At 45.8% G+C, this 23,916-nt stretch overlaps 1 protein-coding gene across 2 annotated transcripts in view; it reads right to left on the reverse strand.

The window, feature by feature from the left end:
- Positions 1-2,077: 2,077 nt before the first annotated feature.
- LOC147637207 (uncharacterized) overlaps positions 2,078-23,916 on the reverse strand; it is a 32,040-nt gene continuing 10,201 nt past the window's right edge. For both annotated transcript variants that reach the window (XM_086800821.1, XM_086800820.1), the window contains 2 exons: positions 2,752-2,894; positions 2,078-2,545 (listed from right to left, as the gene is read on the reverse strand). In XM_086800821.1, the coding sequence (XP_086656947.1) occupies positions 2,342-2,545; positions 2,752-2,894 (347 nt within the window). In that variant the 3' untranslated portion in view covers positions 2,078-2,341. The remainder of the gene's footprint in view (positions 2,546-2,751; positions 2,895-23,916) is intronic.

Raw genomic sequence — 23,916 nt, forward strand, 5'->3', positions numbered from 1 at the left:
GAGGCATACTTGTCCCTTATGGTATAGCAAAGGAGACGTGTTTTGAGGCATACTTGTCCCTAATGGTACAGCAAAGGAGACATGTTCCGATTGCCGTTAACTGAAGGTGTGGAGCTGCTTGGTGGTCATAGCAGTGATTTTGGTATAATTCTAGCTGAGGATTGACAACAAATGTTAGTGAAACATTATGGCGTCCAACATGGTTTGACCACTCCCTGGGAGAGCGAACCTTGAGATTCCTAGTCATGATCTTGTTCCTTTGCTGGAGCTTCGTCCCAAAGATAGGGCGATTTAGTTTTCTTTCCATAAGGTTTATGGCATTGTTTACAGAGCCAGTTAGTGAACCTGGGGCTTGGAGGACTGTTTGCAACTCCTATTTCCAGGTGTTTCGTAGTTCCTCCACTCAGTTTACGTTTAGTTTGCTTATTTGGTCCCAAAACTCCTCGCTAGAGGTGGATCCAAAGGAGTTTTGCCTTCTTAACAGAGACATGTTTTGTTGAGTGCTAGTTTGCTGGAACCGAAGGATGGGGTGGGTTGAAGAAAGTGTGGTTTGATGCAATATAATCAAGTGTATTATGGTTTCCAACAATTAGTCTAGATCAGGTTTGCATCAAGGGTTTCACTCTAGTGAAACGTTTTGTAGTGCTTCCTAAAGCAGGTCTACAATTAATTTCAAACATGTCTGTTCTTTTCAAGCTACAAAATATTTTTTTTTAGTTTTAAGTTTTTTGTATTTTATTATTATTATTATTTTAATAGGTTCACATTTGTTAACTCACATGTCTAGACTCACATCTCTGAGCTCATGCCTGTAGGCTCATGCATTTTTTCTATGAGCTAGGCTCACATACTTTATTTTAGGCCTACCTAAGACATGGACTTTTATATAATAGGCCTATGACATGATCGGTGTGCAATTATGGACAATAATTATACTTTACTAAGTCCCAATAATTACAAAGGACAAGAATTCCCTTGGAAATTATAACTAGTATGACAAGAAAAGCCTTAAAGGACATCAGTAAGTATGTCCTTATAAGTCTTTTAGGCAGTAATAATTGATTGGTACAATATACCTACCTCTACTCATGCTTGGTTAACTCACATCTCTAGAATCATGGCTCACGTGTACAAACTCACGACTCGCCTCTCAACTCACACCATTGTTTGTGGGACTGTGGACTCATGTTTCTCAACCCGAGAGCTAGTTTGGCTTAGTTTTTAGAGTTTCTTGAGATTTTTTGGACTTAATGGAAGATGATTAAGAGTCGTATTTCTAATGCATGACAAAAAATGAAATACATGAACAAAAAATACCTAAAATTCACTCCCTTTGTATTTATTCCCTCTAAATATTGGCCAATGATTAGCATAGCAAGGACACACCCTATGAGGTCACTACAAAGAGAGACACACACCTCAAAAAAAACAAAAAAAAAGATTTATTTCTGCCCTTGGCTTGTGGCCATTTTCTTGTGGATAGTAAAATAATGTCTTTTTGTGCAACACAAGGAATTCTTTGAGAACTCTCGTCACTTTATTTATAAATATTGTTTGTTAAACTAACCCCGTCCCTTGTCTTTTTTCCAAAGGACTATATAAAAACAAAACAAAAAAACGTATATCTTCTAACCTTTCCCTCTTCTATTTTTCTAACCCACCCTCTCCTCTTACATTTGTTCTTCCAAAATATACATACATACATACATACATATATATATATATATCCATCCTTTTTTTTATTTTTAATCTAGCCTCCCTTCCTCCTCCTCCTTTTTTTTTAACTAACTTTTCTCTATGTTAAAAGGGAGAAGGCAAGATCCACCACCTTTTTGTTTCAGTGAATAGATTTGTGCATATATGGTTTTCGGTGGTTTCGCACTGGATACCTTAATCTAGATCTCTCTTACATAGTGAGGTGCGTTCCCGGTTATGAGGTCACAGCTGATTTGCCATGGTAGAGCTTGACCAGCTGCACAACGTGGGGTTCTCATTAATTATCGATTAATGTATTGGCATGAGTAATGCTCACTTGAAGTCCTAAGCGTCATGTTTAATTATGATGATCATCAGTACATAAGCACAACCTTCACCTCTTTGAAAAGAGTAATAAACATGCAAGAGCATGTTACATACAAGGTATGGGTCTAATAGCAGGTTGCACACAAGGTATGGATCCATGGTATACATATAGCCATCTTACTATACACAAACAAGTCTTTTGATCTTGTAAATTGATTGTCACCTACTTTGAAGCCATATAATGAAGTGCTCAAAAGGACTAGATCAGTGCTTTCAATGTACCAATGCAGCATGCATTCTACACAACCAGTATAGGTCGTCAGTGATGGAGGTGGCGAAGAACAAGCAGTGCACCCGATGTCAAGAAGATGGACATGGAATAGCTCAGAAGGTCTGCTCCCGTTGCTATCGTAATCGCTTTGCTTCTTTCGAACATCTTGACAAGCAATATCATCACAACAACATGCCCCAGCTTGGTCTTCAATTCATCTAGAGATGCAATTCTCATCCATTTTGGCCTCTCCTGCAATCCCAAGGAACAAATCAATCTGGATGGCATTCATGGACCACCCATGATAACAAAATAACTTCTTACAAAAAGGGTATTCAAGTCTGGTTATACATTTAGAATCTAATACGGTAAGTCACATCACGCGTTATGCTAATCTAATAAGCAAGAGATGATGCACAAAAAACTACAAAAGAGTCTAGAGAGGGAGTGGAAAAAACCTGAAGGAAAAACATTCCAAACAGAGATGAGTTCCGAAGAGCACGATCCTCTTTTGGCGGCACGCCACTTGCAACATTACTAATGAAGAGTCCATACAAACCCATTCCAAATATCAGCATTACTGTTCCTGTTAAGTATACATCTGCCAAATAAACAGAAAGCGAGCCACTTTAGAAAGAATCTCTCTCTCTCTCTCTCTCTCTTTTTTCTGGACATCCAGAAGACATTGACAGTTGTACATTGATTTGTCTCATAGGTCGAGTTCGGCCTCTAGTAGACATTAATACAGCTTTCTTTCTTTCTTCTTTCTCTCTCGTTTTTGAGCTTGGCACATTCTCGAAGAAAAGAACACCACACCCTTCATAGATCCTAGCCTTTGGGAGGTCTATGCAAGACAGCTTTATGATGTGCCGAGTCAGCCATCCCCAATATGTCACACATCCAGCGACCCACATCGTCTTTCCTCTTTAATAGAGGCCTTCATGATGGCTTCCCTCCCTCCTGGACCACAAACACCATTGTCCCCATCCACAACGCACGAGACCGCATGGATCCAAATAACTATAGGACTCATGAGTTGTTGGGATTCCGAGTCTCATGTGTGTGTGTGTGTCCCCTGGTGTGTGTGAACCCCTGTTTGTGTGTGTGTGTGTGTGTGTGAACAGCCCCTAGAAGGGTTATTGTTCTAGTAGCGTGTGAACACACTCTTGTAAGTGGATAAGATAAGTGTGCCATCTGGCATACACTTATTTAGAGTGTGCGATTTGTATGGTTCAAAAGACAAGGCTGCAAGCTTACAAAAGCATTGTACTTGGTGAGTAAACATCAATAGTATCACATCAATCCAATCATCATTGAGTCATGCAGTACTCTCTTTACAGTTCCCATTGTTCTCTCTCGTATCTGCCTTAGTCACAGCACGAGATCACCATATAAATCTAACATGACTGGCAACACAACCACCAAGATCTATGGAGTAGTGCTAGAGGCAAAAATCAACTTTATGGCTGAGAGGTTGGGGTACAGAGCATTAGGTCAGACAAGCTTCAGAAGGAATTTATCCACCTTGGATCATATCGTCACTCTATAGGCCATCATAGGAGGTCACGGAAACAGCACGTATATTGCTGCTTTGTGTTTCGCAAACCTTTTCAGACGTTTGGAAGAGCTTTAGCTCCCACTTGCCATAATTTGGAGTGCGACAACCTTATATGAGGCCGTGACTTACCAAGTTCGTGCACCAAGTGGACTCTCTCCGGATATATGCAGTACTATTGGGGTCATACACAGTTGCCCACTCTCTTCTACACTCTTTGGTCTATACATTGATGAGATAGCAGGTATGCGTTTATCTTCTCATACCATGCTCTAGGAGCCTACTTAAGGCCATATATAGCTTTTCTTAACCTTAGCTCAGGTAGTGGTGCCCATATTGCTCTTTGCAGATGACATTGTCTTGATCTCAGATTCAGCCAAGGGTTTACATAAACACTTGGATGCTTTGAGAGGTTTTGCACGGAGAGAGACCTTACTGTAAACCTTGGCAAGACCAAGGTCACGGTCTTCAACACATCCTATGAGGTTCCATCATGGCTATTCTTCTTGTATAGAGATGCCCCAATGGAGATTGTGAAAAAGTATGTATACCTCGGAGTCACCTTTACATGTCCTACAGGGTTTTGTGCTGCCACTGGTCGACTAGCAAGAGGCCACGCTTCACTAGCTTGTCTAGAGAGACTGGTTTCCAGACCACTTCGTAGAGTTCCAGGGGATGGATTCATTGAGATCCCGAGACATATACAGATTCATGTCACATGCCATGTGTATCATGATTGGTCAGCTCACAGTATCCTCTTACCGCCTCAGAGTCGAGACTAACAGATCTGATGATACCTCACAAAAGGATTGGATATGCAGAGTATCGACCACAAGACAGGTGGAAGATGAAGGGCACTACATGCTTAGCTACCCAACGTACTATGAGATATGGGAGAGATTCCATTGCCTCTTCCAAGAGGGGTTTAGTCTGATGCAGTATGATGATCAGAGATGCCTCGGCTGGAGCTCAGATGTCATAGAGATGCAGTACTTTAGTCTACATGCATCCACATCATATATATACCTAGATGAATCCACATCATAGCCCACCATCTCCAATGGCCGTCCGGCCCTACGCCCCAACAGAATCCTCATTGTTAGAGCTCGATCTATTTTGCGGGGCAGATGCCCCCAACCCATAGCACCACAGCCCTCCACCCGACACATACAGATCCAGAGGCTCTTCTCGATGCCACCATGACATGCTTCCATCACAAAGGCCAGATATTCTCTTGGCCATCAGATTGGTATTGGCAAGGTGGCCATTACCATTAGTTGATCATGGCTATTTTACCTCATAACAGGGTCATATGCCAATAACATGTATATACACTAGTGATAGTTGTTTTTCATTTTCTTTCAGTTACTGTTGTTGGGTATATTGGAGACTCAATGTGTGTACCCATGTGTGTCTGTGTGAACAGCCCCTAAAAAGGCTACTGTTCTTTTATGTGTGTGTGAACACTCACTTAAGTGAGTAAGAGCATGTGAACCCACTCTTAGAGTGGAATAATATCTCGATATTATATACCTGTTTCACATAAAGTCGTGATGTCACTCAGAGAAGCCTCTTAAGGCTATAAAAGCATTGTACTTGCTGAAGCTTCTATCCATCACATCAATCAAAGCATACATTGTATGTGCAATCTTGCTCTCTATCTCTCTTGCAGTTATCGTTTTACTCTCTCTCTCTACAGAGGCTCATTATATATCCAGATGCCTAGTATACCATGAGATTAGGGGGAGGTTCCACTGCTCTTCCAAGAGGGATTTGGACCACTCTCTAGGATCATGGATTTTCCACACCAGAGATGCATGGGTCTCTTTCTGCTGGAGCTCCGCAGACACAGGGAGACCCTACTACGGCCCAGATTAGTTGCATCCGCCCGAGGACCAGCACAGAGAGCTCTCACTGACTTCTTCCAGACTAGAGCCCCGAGAGCACATCCACCCACTCCCCCTGACCTCTAGGCTGATGCAGGAGCCTGACCGAGGGGAGTGACATTAGACAAGGCCACCGAGCTATACAGAGCCCAACGCCCCCCACATAGTAGCCGCCGCCCACGCTCACGTCACCTTAGGAGGATCAGATACATTATGGCCCACCACCACATGACTTTATCCCGCCCTGTCAGCCTCACTACACTGGGTACCATGTTGTAGCGCCCTATGCGAGATATTCTTGGCAGATGCTAGAGCTTGAGGCTCATTGTTTTTTTCACATATATTTTATTTTAGTTTTACTTTAAGTACCATCATGATGTATTCCATGGACATGATGTAACATTTTGGTCTCATAGGTCATTTTGGCCTTTTGAAGACGTTAATACAACTTTCTTTCTTTCTCTCTCTTCTCAATGCATGCATCTCCATCTCTGCCAATGTCGCCCTTCATATCAACAAATGGTATCAGAGCAGGCTCTGTCCTATCCCTTCGCTCTATGCACACCAACAAATGCTGACCTCCAGAGCCCTTTGCTCTGTGCACGCCAGCTTGCAATGCTGCTCCACCTACCGCCCTCGTCACCCTGCTTCTGTGCCACTGCCGTTTGCTCCGCCCTTCCCGCCGCCAAGTCAGACGGCACTAGTGGGGAGCCTCAGCCAATTTGGGCAGCACCACCACTACCGCTCAGCCTGGCCCCCAGGGGGACAAGCATTTGGGCTGACCCGCCCCTGCTGCTGGCTGAGCTCCTCCCCATGGGCTCCTACTTGGCTGCCCCTGTTTTATGCCCACCTTCTGCGCATGGTTCTCATCACCTCTTTCTTCACGACTGTCAGGCTGTCTCCTCCTCTCCGCTCACTCTGTCACCCGTCTGCTGTGCCCACCTCTGACTGCATCCAACTTGTCTTCCTCCGCCTGTAACAGCCCTCTGTCACACAGCTGTCACCAGCTTCATGTACAGCACTCGTTCCCGCCGCCTCTATTGCACGTACAGCCTCTCCAGGAGATAGTCCCGGCTTTTTGATATGATGCTTCTACACCGTTTAGGCCATCTTGTTGCTACTACTCAGCATTAACAAAGCCTGCATATATGCCACATTCAGAGCTGTCATTAGTCTCTACCTACACCATGGATCTAAACCGAAGCAATGCTGCTTGTGAGAAGTTCTCCGGGGCTAACTTTCCCACATGGCAAACAAAGATCAAATTATTACTAATGCGGGACAGGCTCTAGAATGTCGTGAAGGGAAGGAAAAACCTGAAGGTGCTCCTACATTGCCGGCAGCTGTGCAAGCCTCAAATGACAAGAATCTTGCACAAATGACAAGAATGACTGAGCCTTGGAACATATAGGTCTTGGACTAGCAGACAATCTCATACATCACCTGGACTTCAAAAAAACTTTAAAGGAGGCATGGGAAAAGTTTGAGAATCTATTTGGGAGTAAAATTCACAATTCTAAAATCTTTTTCAAACAAAAATACAACAGTCTCAAAATGAAAGAGCATCATTCTCTTCAAGAGCACCTCAACACCATAGGTTCTCTCTTGCAACAATTGGGTGCCCTAAAAGCCAACATTGATGAAGATGACAAAAAGGCGGTCCTCTTCTCCAACCTAGAAGAGATTGAAAGGTTCAAAGAAGTGTTATCCACACTCCAGGTATCTACGGAGATGCTTAATGAAAACATGGTGGCCATCCTCATTGATTGAGGATAGAAGACTTCAAGATCAAGCTACTACCAGCATTGACTTAGAGAAGGGGTTCTTCGCAAATCAGAAGGGCGGGAACAAAGAAAGAACTGTCAAGTGCACCTTCTACAAGAAGCTAGGTCACACAGAAGACCGTTGCCTCAAAAGAATGGCAAAAGAACAAGATAAGAATCATGCCAACCTAGTGGCTGAAAATGAAGATGAAGAGTTTGAAGATGCACTAGAAAAGCCAGAAACCTCTACTTCAGCATCAAAAAAATGCTTCAGTGCAACGCTCTCTAATCTCTCTTTCAAAGATAGATAGAATTCTAAGTATTAAAGAGTGTCAATAAGGGTTCTCTACCCACGATGTCTCCCAAAACATGATTATTATGTGTTTGTTATCGCCTTGTGTTATAAAAGGCTCTAATACTTCAATTTATCCATGTTTAGAGTCAGGGGGGTAATTTAAGATGGCTCACATATATCATGTTTAGAGTCAAGGGGGTAATTTAGGATGGCTCACATATATCATGTGTGATCAAGCCCCTTATCAAGCCTAGCGCGAGTCTAGGTGTTGGCCACTGTGATCTTTTGAATCACATGTGCAGTTGTGGGCCCAAATCACCATAGATATGAAGATCAATCCCTATAAACCACCTTAGCTCCAAAGGGGAGTTTTTTTGGGTATATTGAAGTCTCAGTATGTGTACCCCTATGCGAACAATCACTAAAAAGGCTATTGTTCTTTTATGTGTGAGTACACTCACTTATGTAAGTAAGTGAGTAAGAGTGTGTGAACCCACTCTTAATATCTAGATATTACATACATGTTTGACATAAGCTATGATGTCACTCAGAGGAGTCTCTAAGGCTATAAAAGCATTGTACTTGGTGAAGCTTCTATCCATCACATCAATCAAAGCGTACATGGTACGTGTAATCTTGCTCTCTATCTCTCTTGCAATTATCGCTTTACTCTCTCTCGCCCTCCATGTACGTGTAATCTTGCTCTCTATCTCTCTTGCAGTTATCGCTTTACTCTCTCTCGCCCTTCAATGCATGCATCTCCGTCTCTGCCAATGTAGCCCATCGTACCACCAACTTTTTCCATGGCTCAGTATACCGATGGTATCATCGTATTACTCATGGTCTCATAGACCCTTGGGATCTTTTGTAGACATCAATATTACTCTCTCTCTCTCTCTCTCTCTCTCTCTCTCTCTCTCTCTCTCTCTCTCTCTCTCGCGTGTATTAGGACCACGGTCCACAACGGACAGCTCAGATGCTGCTAAGTCTACAAGGCGTTGCTCAGCTCCCCTCTTTCTCCATCATCAGTGCCTGCAGCTCCTGGATTCAACACTCCACATAGCACTCTGCAGCAGTGTTGACCGGCAGCGAATTAGCCTGAAACACCTAAGCACTCAGGATTGTTCAGCAAGCAGAGGTCTTTTGTGACTTAGGTTGTTCCTGGGGATTGTAGATCAGTTTTCAGTGGCTTCGTTCAGCTCAGCTTTGGCAGTAGTTTGGCAGGCTGGTAAAGGTATTGTGATAAGGTCTCTGTTTGTGCAGTATGGAACCATTGAAGGAAGATCCGTTGTAAATAATTTTTTGATGGGCGTCACGGCACGGCCCCGGAGGGAGGGGGGCTGTGGGGCGTCACGGCACCGTGCGGGGGGGGCTGCGGGGAGCAGAATTTTCAAAAGTCAAGCACAAGAACACTATTATGTTCCAACTTGACCTGTAAAAGGAGTTCATTGGTCTTTTGTGAGTCGGGTGTTAAGCAAACTGGGGTGTGGTCAAAAAATTTCTGCTGCCATCTATGTCTTGTCTCAAGGGGGCTTTTCTAGCTTCTTGTTGAATGGTCTGTGGTTGGGGGTTTCCTCTTAGGAGATCTAATAGGCAGGGATGCCCTCTTACTCCTTCGCTTTTTGCTGAAATTTCCCATCCACGCGTTCTAGCTCTGGAGTCTGCCTCTGTCGCTGGGCAAGTGAGTGCCCTTACTGTGGTTGATGGTTCTAAGCTACTTCTTCAGTGTTTTTCTGATACCTCGGTTGTTTTTGGAGGTTCAAGTAGAGAATGTGAGGGCTGCGATTGCTTTGGTTCAGATCTTTCCTTCTTCTTCTAGTTCCAGTCATAGCATTTTATGACCAGGCACACACCAAGTCTAGAAAGAATAGGGATTCTCTAAGGAGGTACACAAGGATGCACTCTCACCCACACTCTTTACACGCTAGTGATAAGCTTGCACACTTCATAGACGCCCTGGGAGAAGGACCTAATATCTGCATGACAGAGAGTGAAGGATTCCTTCATAGTTGAAAGGTGATAAAGATTGTAAAGACAGATACTTATTTTTCCAACCAAAATTCTCCATAAAACCTGCAGCCATAGATTGCCTAGCTAGAGGTTATGCATCATTAGCATGCCTAGAGCAACAATTTCCTTGCACACTTATAACACGTCCAGATTGAGATCCCTTCTCTTTGGCTCACTGGTCAGGCCAGTATCCATGTATGGAGCACATTTGTGAGCAGTTAATCTTCCAAACCAAGCAGCAAGATTCAACTCTAATGCACATCCTATACGATGGATGATGTACCATGGACTCTCCTTTTGACGCTGCTATCTTTCCAATACACAAGAGCAGAGGCAATCAAATAGGAGCAAAACAAAGTAAATAGCAATGGATTTCGGCAGCTCTATTATCTGTAGAGTTTGGGTCCACTTGCACATACTTCCAGCCAGAATGAAAAGAGAAGAGTTTTATACCTAAAAAACCACTTGTGGCATGCAGTAAAGACATCTTTTGTAGCATGCAATAGGTCCACTTGCACATACTTCCAGCCATAATGAATAAATAGAGAAGAATTTTATATTGGTGCCTATACATAAAAAACCACTTGTTGCATGCAGTAAAGACATCTTTTGTAGCATGCAATAGGTTGATCGTTGTAGAGCGCGCAACAAAGCCTTCTTTAAACCCGTGAATTTATGCAATTCCACTTTACTTTGAGAGAGAAGAGAAGAGAGAGAGAAGATAGAGTCGACACGGTATTCACTGAAGGTCCCCCCCTGCAAGCAGGAGTATTTCTTTGGAGAAATTTGTACAATGAGTATGAAAGATGACTGAGGACTGCCCAATGCAAGGACAAAGTAGACCAAACACAGGCTGAACCATATGCCGTCCAAGCTCCCTTGAATACCTCTTCGATGACCACTATGCAAACCCAAAACTGAGGGATGCACATGCTGGCTGAAGCTGAATTGGTTCTTTGCAGAGGTCTTTGGACTATAGCACAGTAAAGCGTTGTATGCTGAATGTATGCGCAAGGCCGGAAGCTCTAGGTACACATCCTTGCTTTTATACTACACTTGCTTATATATGGAATTCTTCTGCTGGTCGGTTGGCTCATATGCTGTTGGCTTGTTTTATGGGACAAGAAAATGCTTATTCACTAGCATTAAATGCTGCGCATAATACCCATGTTATCCTTTGATGCCGTCCGACCGACTGCATGCTTTTGCAAGAATTTATGCTGGCCGACTAATGCATGTAGGCATGCTATGCTGGCCGATTGATGATTGCAGCCTTTTAATGCTGGCCGACTGCTGATTGCAAGTATCGGATGGTTGTCCTATTGAATGTGCTAGCTAGGCTAGCTATGCTAGCTGGCATGCCTAGGAAAGGTGGCATAGGGTCTTTAGACCCACATGCAAAGTAGGCCCCATGATGGGGTGCCTTATGGGCTGGCCTATAGGGTTGACCTCTACATGAGCCTATCTGATGATTTCTTCAAGAGGGTAAGAGGACTGACACATGTAGACGCTCTATGGGAGACTCACCTACGTAGCTCGTGCCTGACATGTCCCGGACTGGGGCTCACAATGGGGCCACGGCATACGAAAAAATATTCTTGAAAAAGGTAATCCTACTATAGAAATTTTGCACTGATGTAGAGCTAGTGTGTCACATAGCACTCCAATGCAGGGTGCATGTGGCATTCCCTCCTTAGCCTGGCGGCAAGTTCATGGCTTCCAAGTAGTTCACCAGGAGTTAGGGGTACTCTAGAAAGAACTCTTCGTCGAGCCATACAACATGGGTACCACGGTCCTTGAACTTTATGTAGAACTGTCTTTGTCTTCGATCGGATCCATGCTTTTCCATGTGTGGATGAGAATCTGTTCAAGCTCAATAACTTCCGCTTTGTCTACCACGTCCGGTTGTTGCTCATCTGCAATATCCTGCAAAGTTGGACCAATGTAGGGATTCAACCAAAAAACATGGAAAACATTGTACATAGACCAACTATCTGGAAGCTTAAGTTTCGTGGAGACATCATTGATCTTTTTGTTGATAGGAAAGGGTCCGAAGTTAAGAAAGGAGAGTTTGGAACAATGTTTGCCCACTTGCTTCAATCTCTACATTATCTGGAGATATAACCAATCCCCTCCTTTAAAGTTGACATCTCATCTTGACTTGTGGACTTGCCTTGTGTATGCTTCATGTGCTTTGGCAAGGCACTCCTTGACAAACTCAATGATCTATGAAAAAGTTTCGGTGGTCTTGTTGGCCTCCAAGGAATGTGACACCATTCTCGTAAGAAGTGATGAGAAACGGTAGCCAAATGCTGCCTCAAGGTTCATATGGTGTCCGACCAATGCTAGATGAATGAGTATTGTTTAGGATGGCCTAAACCAAAGGCCCACTTTGACTACCTGTCATGGCAATCCGATTTGAGAACATCAAATGCCAGGTGATTATAGATTTCTTTCTGGATGGAATGCACTGTGGACAAATGCAACTTGGTCCCAAAGTTGTCGAATAATGCTCTCCAAAAATTTGAAGTAAACTTGGAATGCCTGTCTAATGTTATTGTCCTTGGCACAATGGTCATGCACTGTGTTCCAAGATCCAAATGCAATGGGAAGAGGTCCAACAAAGTTCATACTGATATACCTATATGAATCCAAGAACATGCCCAAATTCACCTTATAAGAATGTGCAATTTATAACCTCATGGTAGTCATCCAGAAGACAAACCATCACCTCCATCATGCATAGTATGGACTGGATACTACGACATCCCCACTAACGTTATCAGTGCCCAATACTAGGTGTACAAAGTTCATACTGATATCTTGAAAGGCGAAGCAACCCTGCCTGTTTCGTATGAGGAACCTTCACTTTTTGGCATATCTAGCATGCTTGGACATGTTGATAGACATCCTGTCTTATTTTAGGCCAATAGAATGATCGCTCTAGCTTCTTTTATGTACTATTGATACCTCAATGACCTCCGATGATAGAGTCATGGGCATCATGAAGAAGTTCCTATCGCTTTTTCCTCAGTATGCACAATCGATTCTTGTTTAAAAAAAAAGAGTGTTGAATGGTATAATGACCCGATTCTGACTAAAGGGCCAATCTATACTGAGTCTCGAATTCCAAAGAATCCTTGTATTGTGCCTTCATGCTGTCAAGATCTGTTCCCTATATTTCGAGCACAGTGGACTCTTGCAAATTTTGGATGGTGCCTTTTCGACTTAGTGCCTTTACGACTTCAAGCATGGGCAACAGGGTTATTCTTGCCAAGAATGTATTCAATCATACCTCCAAACTGTTGGAAGATCTGACTCCAACTGGCTTGTCTATCACTCCATTGGGCACTAGGCATGGTTTGCAACCATTTAAGTGCTTGATAATGTCTTAACTGTGAACTCTCTCCCATAAAGGAAAGGTTTCCAATGCTTAAGAGCTGTCATCCCCTCCAATAACTCTTTGTTACACACAAAATAATTCTTTTCTCCATCATTTAATTTTCCGCTATAATAAGCCATTGAACGCCCTTCCTGCTAGAGGACAACTCCAATGGCTAAATTGCTAGCTATCAGTAATCACCACGAAAGAATCATCCCATGAAGCCAATTTGAGAACCAGAGACTCGGAGGCAACTTTCTTCATTGCATGGAATGCCTCGAGTGCTTTGTCCTATCGAACACTTCCTGTCGACACGTCTTCATACCCTTGAGTAGATCTGTAAGAGGTGCTGCAAGGTCAGAAAATTTGTCAATATGGGAACTGTATTCTTGATAAAGACCTACAAAAGAGTGGATCTCCCAAGCTTATTTGAAAACATCCCATTCGAGAATTGCCCTTACCTTTTTAAAGTCGAGGCTAATCCCATCTGCACTGATAACATATCCACATAATGAATTTCTTCTACTCCAAATTCACTCTTTTTTTGTATTGATATAGAGTTCATTGTCTTGTAATAATTGCAAGACCTTTTTAACGTCCTTCTCATGCTGCTCTGCAGTAGCAAAAAAGATGAACACACTTTTCTATGAGATCCACAAAAGCCAAGACATCATCTTGTTAAATGTCGTCGGTGCATTGGTGAGACCGAATGGCATCACCACAAACTCATAGTGGCCTCGTTCGTTTCTAATGGTTGTTTTTGGAATGTCAGCCATAAAGATCCGAACCTAATGATAGCCACTCTTGAGATTATCTTTGAAAAGAACTTTGCACCATTGAGTTGCTCAAGGATATACTCAATCCTGGGCATTGAGAACCTATTCTTCATTGTGAGTTTATTAAGTACCCTGTAGTCCACGCATAATCGTGTGGCCTTGTCTTTCTTTTGCACAAACAAGCTAGGTGCAACAAAGGACGAGGATGAGGACCGGATAAATCCAGCTCTGAGTAACTGGGAAAGCTTCTGCTACAGTTCGCCCTCCAATGCCTTAGAAAAGCGATAGGGGAACTTACTAGGCGGTTCTATCTTGAGGACCAACTCAATGCGATGATCCTCAAGGCGGGTGGGTGGGAGCTGCGGGCCACAGGAGATCATCCTTTAGCATGATGTCTTGAAACTATGCTAGGAGACCATCCAGCTTTTGCGTCACAGGGGTTGTTGACTGAACAGCAAACTGTTGGCTATGGACATAAATCAAAGTGCACTCGGCTTCTTTTCTCATAGCAGTTTGGGCCTCAATGTGGGAGATGGATGGAATACCTGGAATGCTCCTATCCCCACGAATTAAGACAAGCTCAGAAACACCATCGACAATAGTGAAAGTGTCCTACCTCCAATCAAGAATGGATGCATAATCCCTAAACCACTGAAAGCCGAGAATCATATCACACCTTAAAAGAGGTGAGACAAAGAAATCTCGCTGAAATGTGGCCTTTTGAACCATGAATTTACACTGTTGAGCCTTATGAGATATGTGAGTGCAAAGATCGGGTGTGAGCCCATCTATGTCCAGATGATGGGGTACAAATGTACAACATGGGATACAAATGTACAACTCATCTTCTTAGCCAAGTTCCAATTGAGATGGGATACAAATGTACAACTCATCTTCTTAGCCAAGTTCCAATTGAGGAGAAATGGCATCCTTAGAGCTGCCCATATCGAAGAGGACAATGAATTGTTGTCCCTTTGCTGGGCCATAAGCACGAATGAGGGCTTTCCTTTGCCCCTCCACCTCACCCTCCTATTTATCATCAAATACCACTGTGGGTACTGCATTTAAGGCGGGTAAGAGTTGGACGGCATTAGTGACCGATTTGGGAGGTGTAGATGCAGCTGTAGCAGTGGCTACTGTGGAGGTAGAGGCCTTGGAGGCTTGTACAGCCTACCACTTGGTACAATCTTTCTTACCATGCCCCATGGTGTGGCAAAAGAAACATCCATTCTCCCCCTTAAACCGCATTTGCTCTTCTGGTGGAGATATCCACTAATAATGCCCTCCTTGGCCTTTTCCTCGGGTGTTTTTTTAGGCTTGAAATCTTTATCTTTTTTGGCTCCTGAGGTGCTCTTGGTGATGGGAGAGAATTAGGGTTTCATGTGGGAGACATACACAGAGAGAAGAAGGGAGAGAGAGAGAGAGAGAGAGAGTTGTGGGGATAAGTCAACTCATCAAGTGAGTGTGTGACTTCCCTATCACACATGTATATTTGCACTAGTACACATAGTGCACTTAGTAGGTGGGCATAATGCCTTTACCCCAACAACCTCCCACTTAAAGGCAAAGTGCCCTTAAATGAAGGAAAAGAAAAAATCAGCATGTACATGATAATATACAAGGCCATATCAAGGCTGAAACTGGCCTCGTCCAATGCCCATCAAGTGTCTGCAATGAGCAAACCGCTCCGGAGGCAAACTCTTTGTCAACAGATCAGCCGGGTTGTCATCCGTATGAATCTTAACAAGCTGAATTTGCTTGTTCTCTATCACCTCTCTGATGAAGTGATATTTCACATCCACATGCTTCGTCTTTGCATGAAAGACAGGATTCTTTGCCAACTGGATGGCACTCTGACTGTCACAATGCAACAATGGAATATCCCCTGTATAACCCAAATCAACCACTAACCGAGATAGCCATAATGCCTCCTTGCAAGCCTCTGTGGCTGCAATATACTCGGCCTCTGTAGTAGATAAGGCAGTGCACTTCTGCATCCTGGATATCCATGACACAGCACCTCCTGTGAATGTAAACACATAACCGGTAGTAGACTTCCGGTTATCTGGATGACCGGCATAATCCGAATCCGTGTAACCATGCACTAATGCATCCTGTTTGCCAAAGCATATGCACATATCCTGTGTGCCCTTCAGGTATCTCATGACACCTTTCACTGCTTCCCAATGCTTCTTGCCAGGTTTGGCCATGTATCTAGAAACCACTCCCACTGCAAATGCAATGTCCGGCCTAGTAGCAACCATGGCATACATGAGACTGCCACAAGCTGAAGCATACGGAATCTTGGCCATATCAGCCCTGTCACTATCCGACTGTGGGCTGTCCATAGCACTGAGTTTCACATATGGAGGCAAAGGAGTACTAGTCTTCTTCCCCCCGTCCATATTGAACCTCTGCAAAACTTTGCCAATGTATTCCTTCTGAGACAAATACAACACATGCTGATTTCTGTCCCGAAGTATCCGCATACCCAAAATGTGATTTGCATCACCCAAATCCTTCATATCAAAGGTCTGATGCAGCCTCTTCTTGAAGGCATCCATCTCTTTACGAGATTTCCCGGCAATCAACATATCATCAACATACAAGATGAGGATCAATAGACTGCCATCCAAAGCTTTCTTGGTGTATAAGCAGTGATCTATGTCACTCCTCCTGAAATCCTGGGATTTCATAAATGTATCAAATTTATGATACCATTCCCTTGGTGCATGTTTGAGCCCATAAAGACTCTTTTTCAGCTTGCATACAAGCTTCTCCTTTCCATTCACTGCATAACCCTCTGGCTGTTGCATATATATCTCCTCATGGAGATCACCGTGAAGAAAAGCAGTCTTCACATCCATCTGAATCAAATCCAGATCATCATGAGCAACCAAAGCTAATACAGCTCTAAGTGTGGTCATTTTGACCACTGGAGAGAAGATCTCATCAAAGTCCACACCATATTCCTGCTTGAAGCCCTTAGCCACTAACCTGGCTTTGTATCTTGGCTTTGCATCAGGTGCAACTTTGAGCCTGTAAACCCACTTGCATGGCAAAACCTTCTTGCCTGTAGGCAAATGCACCAACTTCCATGTTCCATTTTTGTGCAGAGAATCCATCTCTGACTTCATAGCACGCTCCCAAAGAGCCTTGTCTGCCCTCTGTAAAGCCTCCTTATAACAAGAGGGCTCCCCACAGTCAGTGAGCATCAAGTAGTCAACCCCTGGAACAAACCTGTCAGGGGCTCTGGAGAGTCTTGTGGACCTCCGTACCCAATGACCATCATTTGCAGGTTGCTGTCCAGCCTGCATATCACCCATTGGTGGCTCCTGTTCCATGCCATAAGGCTGAAAGATCATGCCCGGTATCTCCTCTAACTGTGGGATATCCATAGGGATATCTTCTGCCATCTCTGGCTGTCCATTTGGACCATTTTCAGCACCATTTAAGGGCTGGTTTTGTTGCTGTAATGGCTGATTTACAGCCCTTGGTTGTTGTCCATGATGTCCATCATCATCAAAGATGACTCTGCCAGGCTCCTGTTGCCTTGCAGGCTCCTTATACATGCATGTTTCATCAAAAATGACATCATTGCTGCGTATAATCTTTCTATTCACTGGATCCCAAAGTCTATACCCCATTTCACCTCTGTCACCATATCCTAGGAATATGCATTTGTGAGACTTAGGATCAAGTTTGGTGCGCATTTCCCTGCGTATGTGCACGTACGCAACGCAACCAAACACTCTCAAGTGCTTGTAGGACGGAGGCTTCCCTGTCCATACTTCCTCTGGCACTTTCCCACCAAGCCTCGTGTTAGGTGACCTGTTTATAAGATGAACGGCTGTCATAACAGCTTCAGCCCAAAAACCATGAGGTAACGCAGCATGTGACAACATAGAACGGACCTTCTCCTGAATGGTCCTGTTCATCCTCTCTGCTGTCCCGTTTTGTGGAGGATCATAAGGAGTAGAGAGCTCTCTCTTGATGCCTTTAGCATCACAAAAGTCCTGAAACTGTTTGGACATATACTCTCCACCATTGTCGGAACGCAAAGCCTTCAGTGTTTTGCCAGTTTGATTCTCAACATGAGCAACAAACTTCTGAAACACTGAGAATGTATCACTCTTCAAACGAAGAGGATAAACCCACACCTTGCGTGTGGCATCATCAATAAAAGACACAAAGTATTTTGCCCCTCCCAAAGAAAGCTGAGGCATCTCACATACATATGTATGCACAAGCTCTAACTGAGCATCTTTCTGTCCAAGAGCTTTCTTGTGGGGGCATTGGAGTTGCCTGCCATATATACAATGCTCACAAAATTGAAAACTTGAGAACTTTAGAGAAGGCAAGTAACCAAAACGAGACAATTGCTCCATTCCTTTGACACTCATGTGTCCCAACCGGCTATGCCACACAGAGATTTCCGGCAGCTCGGTTGCATTTACATTAGCATGGTGACAAACACCTGCATGCATGAAGTAAAGAGTGTCCACCTTAGAGCCTCTGGCAACAACCAGTGAGCCCTTACTAATCTTCCACTTTCCACGACCAAATGTGGTAACATAATCAGCATCATCAAGCTGTCCAGTAGAAAGCAGGTTCTTCTTGATCTCAGGCACATGCCTGACATCATGGAGCATAAGCTGTGAGCCATCTGAAAACACAAGCCTCACATCACCTCTGCCAAGAATCTTGCATGCATGGTTGTCACCCAAATAAACTACTCCTTCATTGCCAGCAGTATACCTGACAAACAAGTCTCTGCAACCTGTGACATGAAAGGAGGCACCTGAATCAATGATCCATGAGTGCATACCATGACCATCTCCTGCAAGAAGTGAATGGGCATCAAGTGAAGACGTGAATAGGACTTCATCCTCACTGTCACCTGCATGTGACACATTGACTTCTTCAATCTTGACTCCACTTTTGCCCTTTGGCTTTGCATCTTTGGCTTCATCTTTGTCTTTGTCTTTTCCTTTGCCCTTTTCCTTTTGATCATTTTTCCATTTGTAACATTGCTTTTTGAAGTGTCCCTTCTTGCCACAATAATGGCATTCCAAGTCCTTTTAGGAGCGGGACTTGCTCCTTCCCCGTTCTTGGCTTTTTCCCCTTTGCTGGGATCTCCCACGTGCATTCATTGCATTGGACTTTCCAACGGAATTGTTCTTCCTGTTCATCTCTTCTTGAAGAAGAGCACCCTCAGCTTATAAGGAGCACAATGCTCTATGGTCATTATCTTCTCATTGGTGGAACTAATGGAGTTAACAAATCCTGTCGTTAAAACTTGAATGATGGGTTCTGCCCATCTTGGTGCTGTCTCAACCAAGAATAGAGTAGCGTCAGGAATATCATCATCTATACCAATGGGTGCTTCTCCCGAAGTTATCCTGGAAAGATGATCAGTCCGCTGATGCATTTTTTCCTTCTTTACTGCTACTTCAAATTCGCATATGACAGCATAGCATTCGAATTGCTAGTGGCTGTCCTGAATGTGTCCCAACTCTCTGGCAAAGTGCATAAGAGAAAGGTGGCTTTGAACTCATTGTCCATTGCCAACTTTTGATTGATGACCTGGCTGACAACACCATTAAACTCATTTAGATGGGCTGCCATAGACGCCCCTTCCTTCATTTGAAGACCTATGAGTTTCTTCAACCAATACACTTTGCTTGAGGCACTTTGCTGGGCATACACGTCCTGCAATCTTTGCCACATTCCCCAAGCTGTCTTCTCTTCACGAATGCTGAAAAGTAAAGAGTCTGACACAGACAACATGATAGTAGATCTTGCCAGCTCATCCATTCTTCAGCAATAAGAGAAGCGGGCATTACACCCCTTTCTTTGATGGGCTTGTTCTGCTTCTTCTGGAGCAACACATTATAGCACTGGGTTTGCCAAATGTCATAATTATGTGAGCCTTCAAGCTTCTTGATGTGAAGCAATGAAGAGCTCTCACCTGTGGTTGTCATAGCAATATGCAACCTTTGTCAATGCCTGACTCCCTGCAAGATGTGCAAACACTGCACCAAAGCACACAAAGTGCTCACAGTTGTTCTCCCAAAGTTTATCTCCCACTGCGGAAGCACGAATGCAACTTTTCTCCCACTGTATGTGATAAAATCACCAAAATCTGGTTGCTGCAGATTTAGGACAGCACCTTAAATGTGCTCTGTTCCCCTTCCAAAGTACTGTACAGCAGTACTAAGTGCTCACCAATGATGTACCAAATCTGTACCGGCAAGTACAACAGCTGAAAATGAACCTTTTCCTCACTCAAATCAATGTACAGCCATGCCAAAACTTGCACAAAGTTGTACCAAATCTGTACCAGCAAGTACAACAACAATAAATGCTCTCCTGGCTGTCCAAATGAGTGAAAATCAGACTTTTACAGTCCCCACCACTGCATACAACAGTCCCGAACAGAAATTGGGCAAAAGCACCTTGACTGCAAGTGGATTTCTGAGGATTCAAAGCATGAAAGTCTTGCCTGCTCCCCCATCCCCCCTTCGGCCTCTCCAAGATATTTCGCCAGACCACCCGCTGCCCCAGGGCAGCGCAGCGGGGTAGGCCAGAGTTCAGTCCAGCGGCTGTTTCACCGCCTCTCCGGGCCGGTGGAGATGGCGATCCTAGCTTCGCCCGCCACAGAGTTCTCTCCAGCCTCCCCGGGGGGGGCCCCACGAGTGATGGGGCTTCCAGTGGATTACAGTTTTTTCAGGTGCCTCCAGCTGGATGCTGGCCCATTCAAGACACTGGTCGCGCCCTTGCGAGTTTGCGTGGTGTGCCATCCCTCTCGTTCTCCTTCAGTGGTGAGCAGCATGGTGGCCTTCTCCTTTCCTCTCAGCGTTGCCCCAGACACAGCATGGGACTGCAACTCTGTAGAGGAAGTTCTTCGTGACCAGATACTGGAGTTTTCTCACCACTTCAGTGACTTGGGGCTCACGGACTTATTGCAGACCCGACTACACTCAGCCCGCATGAGCCTGTTTGGGATAGGAGATTGGCGGGTGGATCCGGTCCACACATCAGTTGAGGCGGTGCTATTGATTCTCCTCCATGCCGCCCCGAGGGTGCAGCCTACCTTTCGATATTTATATGCAGAGGAGTGGTCTCACGCCTATGCTCTGGACAGGGCAAAGGCGGAGTGGAGATGGACACAGACTCAGGTCACCCTCTTTCTGGAGAGACTCCGCACCCGGACAGACAGTGACTACTCTCCTTCCAAGCCGGCGCCCAAGACTCACAGAGTGGAGGGCAGATCATCCGGACCGGCTGAGAGGGGTGAGCCAGTGGTGGCTGCTTCACTTGCCACAGCTCATCCATGAGGATCCTCTCATGGAACATCCAGGGTCTCGGTGGACGTCGCTGCTACATTGGTCGGGGCAGACTTCGCCAGGAGATCCAGAGGGCTCTCGTTGGAGGACCCATAGATATCCTCTTCATCCAGGAGCACCACCTTTATGCCGGGCGTACCCGCACCTGCGGGAAGATCTTGCCAGGCAGGAGTCACACTTTTTGGTCCCCGGCATATGGCCCCCAGGGGAATCAGGGTGGAGTATGCATTTCAGTCAGCGAGCAGCTTCTTTCCGAGGTTGTGGACTCTGGCACCCTGGTTCAGGGTCGCGCGCAGTGGATCATCCTTCGGGTTGGGGAAGATCGCATTGGCTTCCTCAACTTCTACGCCCCGAACGGGGCATCCGGGAGAGCTGAGTTCTGGAGCACCATTAGGCAGTCCCTCCCCTTGGCAGACCACTGGTGCCTAGGAGGGGATTGCAACATGCTGGAGGATGCAGAGGACAGGCTGGGGGGCAGCTAGGAGACCATTCATGGGCCAGAGCTCGCTGCCTGGGAGGAGCTTGTGCTACAGGTGAGAGGCCAGGATCCGTGGACTCTCCCGGAGTTCGGCAGGTTGCAGGGGAGTCTCTCTTTCTCGCGCTCGGATAGACGGGCCACAGGAGTTAACCTCTCTCGCATCGATAGGTTCTACATTGATGAGTGGGCTTGTGATAGAGGTGGCACCGTGGGCATACTTGCAGGATCCTCGCTTTCAGACCACTTCCCAGTGCTTCTCCAGATTGAGGACCCTACGAGAGGAGAGCGGGGCCAGAGCGTCCGGATTCCAGATTGCCTCATAGAGGAGCCTGAGATCGCGATCAGAGTTGAGCAGGTCTGGCAGGAGCTGCAGTTCAGGAGAGGATCGGCAGCCAGTGATCTTGCCAGTGGCTTGCAGGAGATCAGTCGGATGCTCAGACTGGCTGCCTTGGACCGTCTGGAGGCCTTCAGAGAGCAGGAGAGGAGCCTACGGAGGAGTCTAGCGTCCCTTCAGAGACTCCAGGAGAGAGATCCTCTGAGCCCCTGGATCTCAGAGCAGATGGAGACAGCCCGCACTGAGATCAGATCCATCGAGGAGAGGCGGGTGGAGTTTCGATTCCATGCTCGGGCTTCTTTTTGGACTCAGGCTGGAGACAGAGTGACTCGGGATTTCTTTGAGGCGAATGGGCCTCGATTCAGACGAGAGGGTCTCACGCGGCTTCGCCAGGCTGATGGCCAGGTTGTGGTGGATCCCCCCAGGGTTCGGGCGATAGCCACAGATTTTTACAGGGATCTTCTCTCTGCTGAGCCAGCAGACGACAGGGTGTGAGAGGCTAGGGAGGCGGTCTGGAGCTTCACGAGACCGGTTGTGCCGGTCCATTTGCAGCACTCCCTTCTCTCCCCTTTCTCGGATACGGAACTGGAGGAGGCTCGGCATTACCTCGGGGCAAATGCCCAGGAGAGGACGGTCTCTCAGTGGCTTTCTTCCAGAGATACTGGGGCCTCCTTCATAGGGGCTTCAGATTGGCACTCCAGGAGATTATGGAGACGGGAGTCATGCCGGACAGCATGGCAGAGGGGTTGATCCACTTGATCCCCAAAGAGGGAGGAGACAAACTGGAGATTAGACAGTGGAGACCGATCACCCTGCTAGGCACGGCCTACAAGGTCCTAGCTAAGGCGATCAGCAGGCGGCTTCAGCCTCACCTTCCGGACATCATCCACTCCACGCAGACAGGCTTCATCCAGGATAGGAGCATTCTGGATAACATTTTCTCTTTCTGGGAGGCTACGGCTTTGGCTAGATTTCGACAGGAGGATCTGGCGGTGCTCCTTCTCGACTTTGAGAAGGCATATGATCGGGTGGACTGGGCCTTTCTGGAAGGCACTATGGAGAGGATGGGCTTCCCCCCTCAGTGGATTCGTGGGGTCTCTGCACTCTACACTTCGGCTCATAGCCAGGTGCTGATACAGGGCGTGTGCGGAGAGAGGTTCCAGCTCTCGCGCTCGGTGCGGCAGGGGTGCCCCTTGGCGCCCTTTCTTTTTCTTTTTGTGGCGGAGGCCATGAGCACCTTCTTGACGGCACAGGACACAGGTTTGAGGGGCCTCCAGCTTCCCATCCGCACCTCGGAGGAGCTCCTAGACTCGGAGTTTGCGGACGACACTGCTGTCTATCTTCAGGGAGGTGAGGAGAACCTCCGCCGCTTCGCCTCAGCCATGGACAGGTTTTGCAGAGCTTCGGGCGCTTTGATCAACTAGCACAAGTCGTGTGGGCTGTGGGTCAGTTCTATGCCCCCCCCGACTTGGAGGCCAGTTGATGGTTTTCAGTGGCTGCCCCCCGGCACTACAGTGCGTTATTTGGGATGCTATGTGGGCATTGATATATCTCCGGAGCAGCAGATAGCCCCCCTTCTTCTGAGTATTCGGAAGAAGCTTCTGTATTGGAGTACCGCTCGTTTATCTCTGGCTGGCCGAGTAGTTGTGGCCAACCAGGTTCTGCTCGCTACCATGTGGTACATCACTTCTTGCTGGGCCTTCTCTCGGGCGTGCATTGGCCAGGTGCAGAGGCTCATCAGGAACTTTCTTTGGTCCGGAGGCGACGGGCGACCCGCCAGGGCCAAGGTGGCATG

Source organism: Cibotium barometz, chromosome 7 (assembly GCF_041138505.1).
Source record: "Cibotium barometz isolate CiBa-2024 chromosome 7, ASM4113850v1, whole genome shotgun sequence".
Taxonomy (NCBI): domain Eukaryota; kingdom Viridiplantae; phylum Streptophyta; class Polypodiopsida; order Cyatheales; family Cibotiaceae; genus Cibotium; species Cibotium barometz.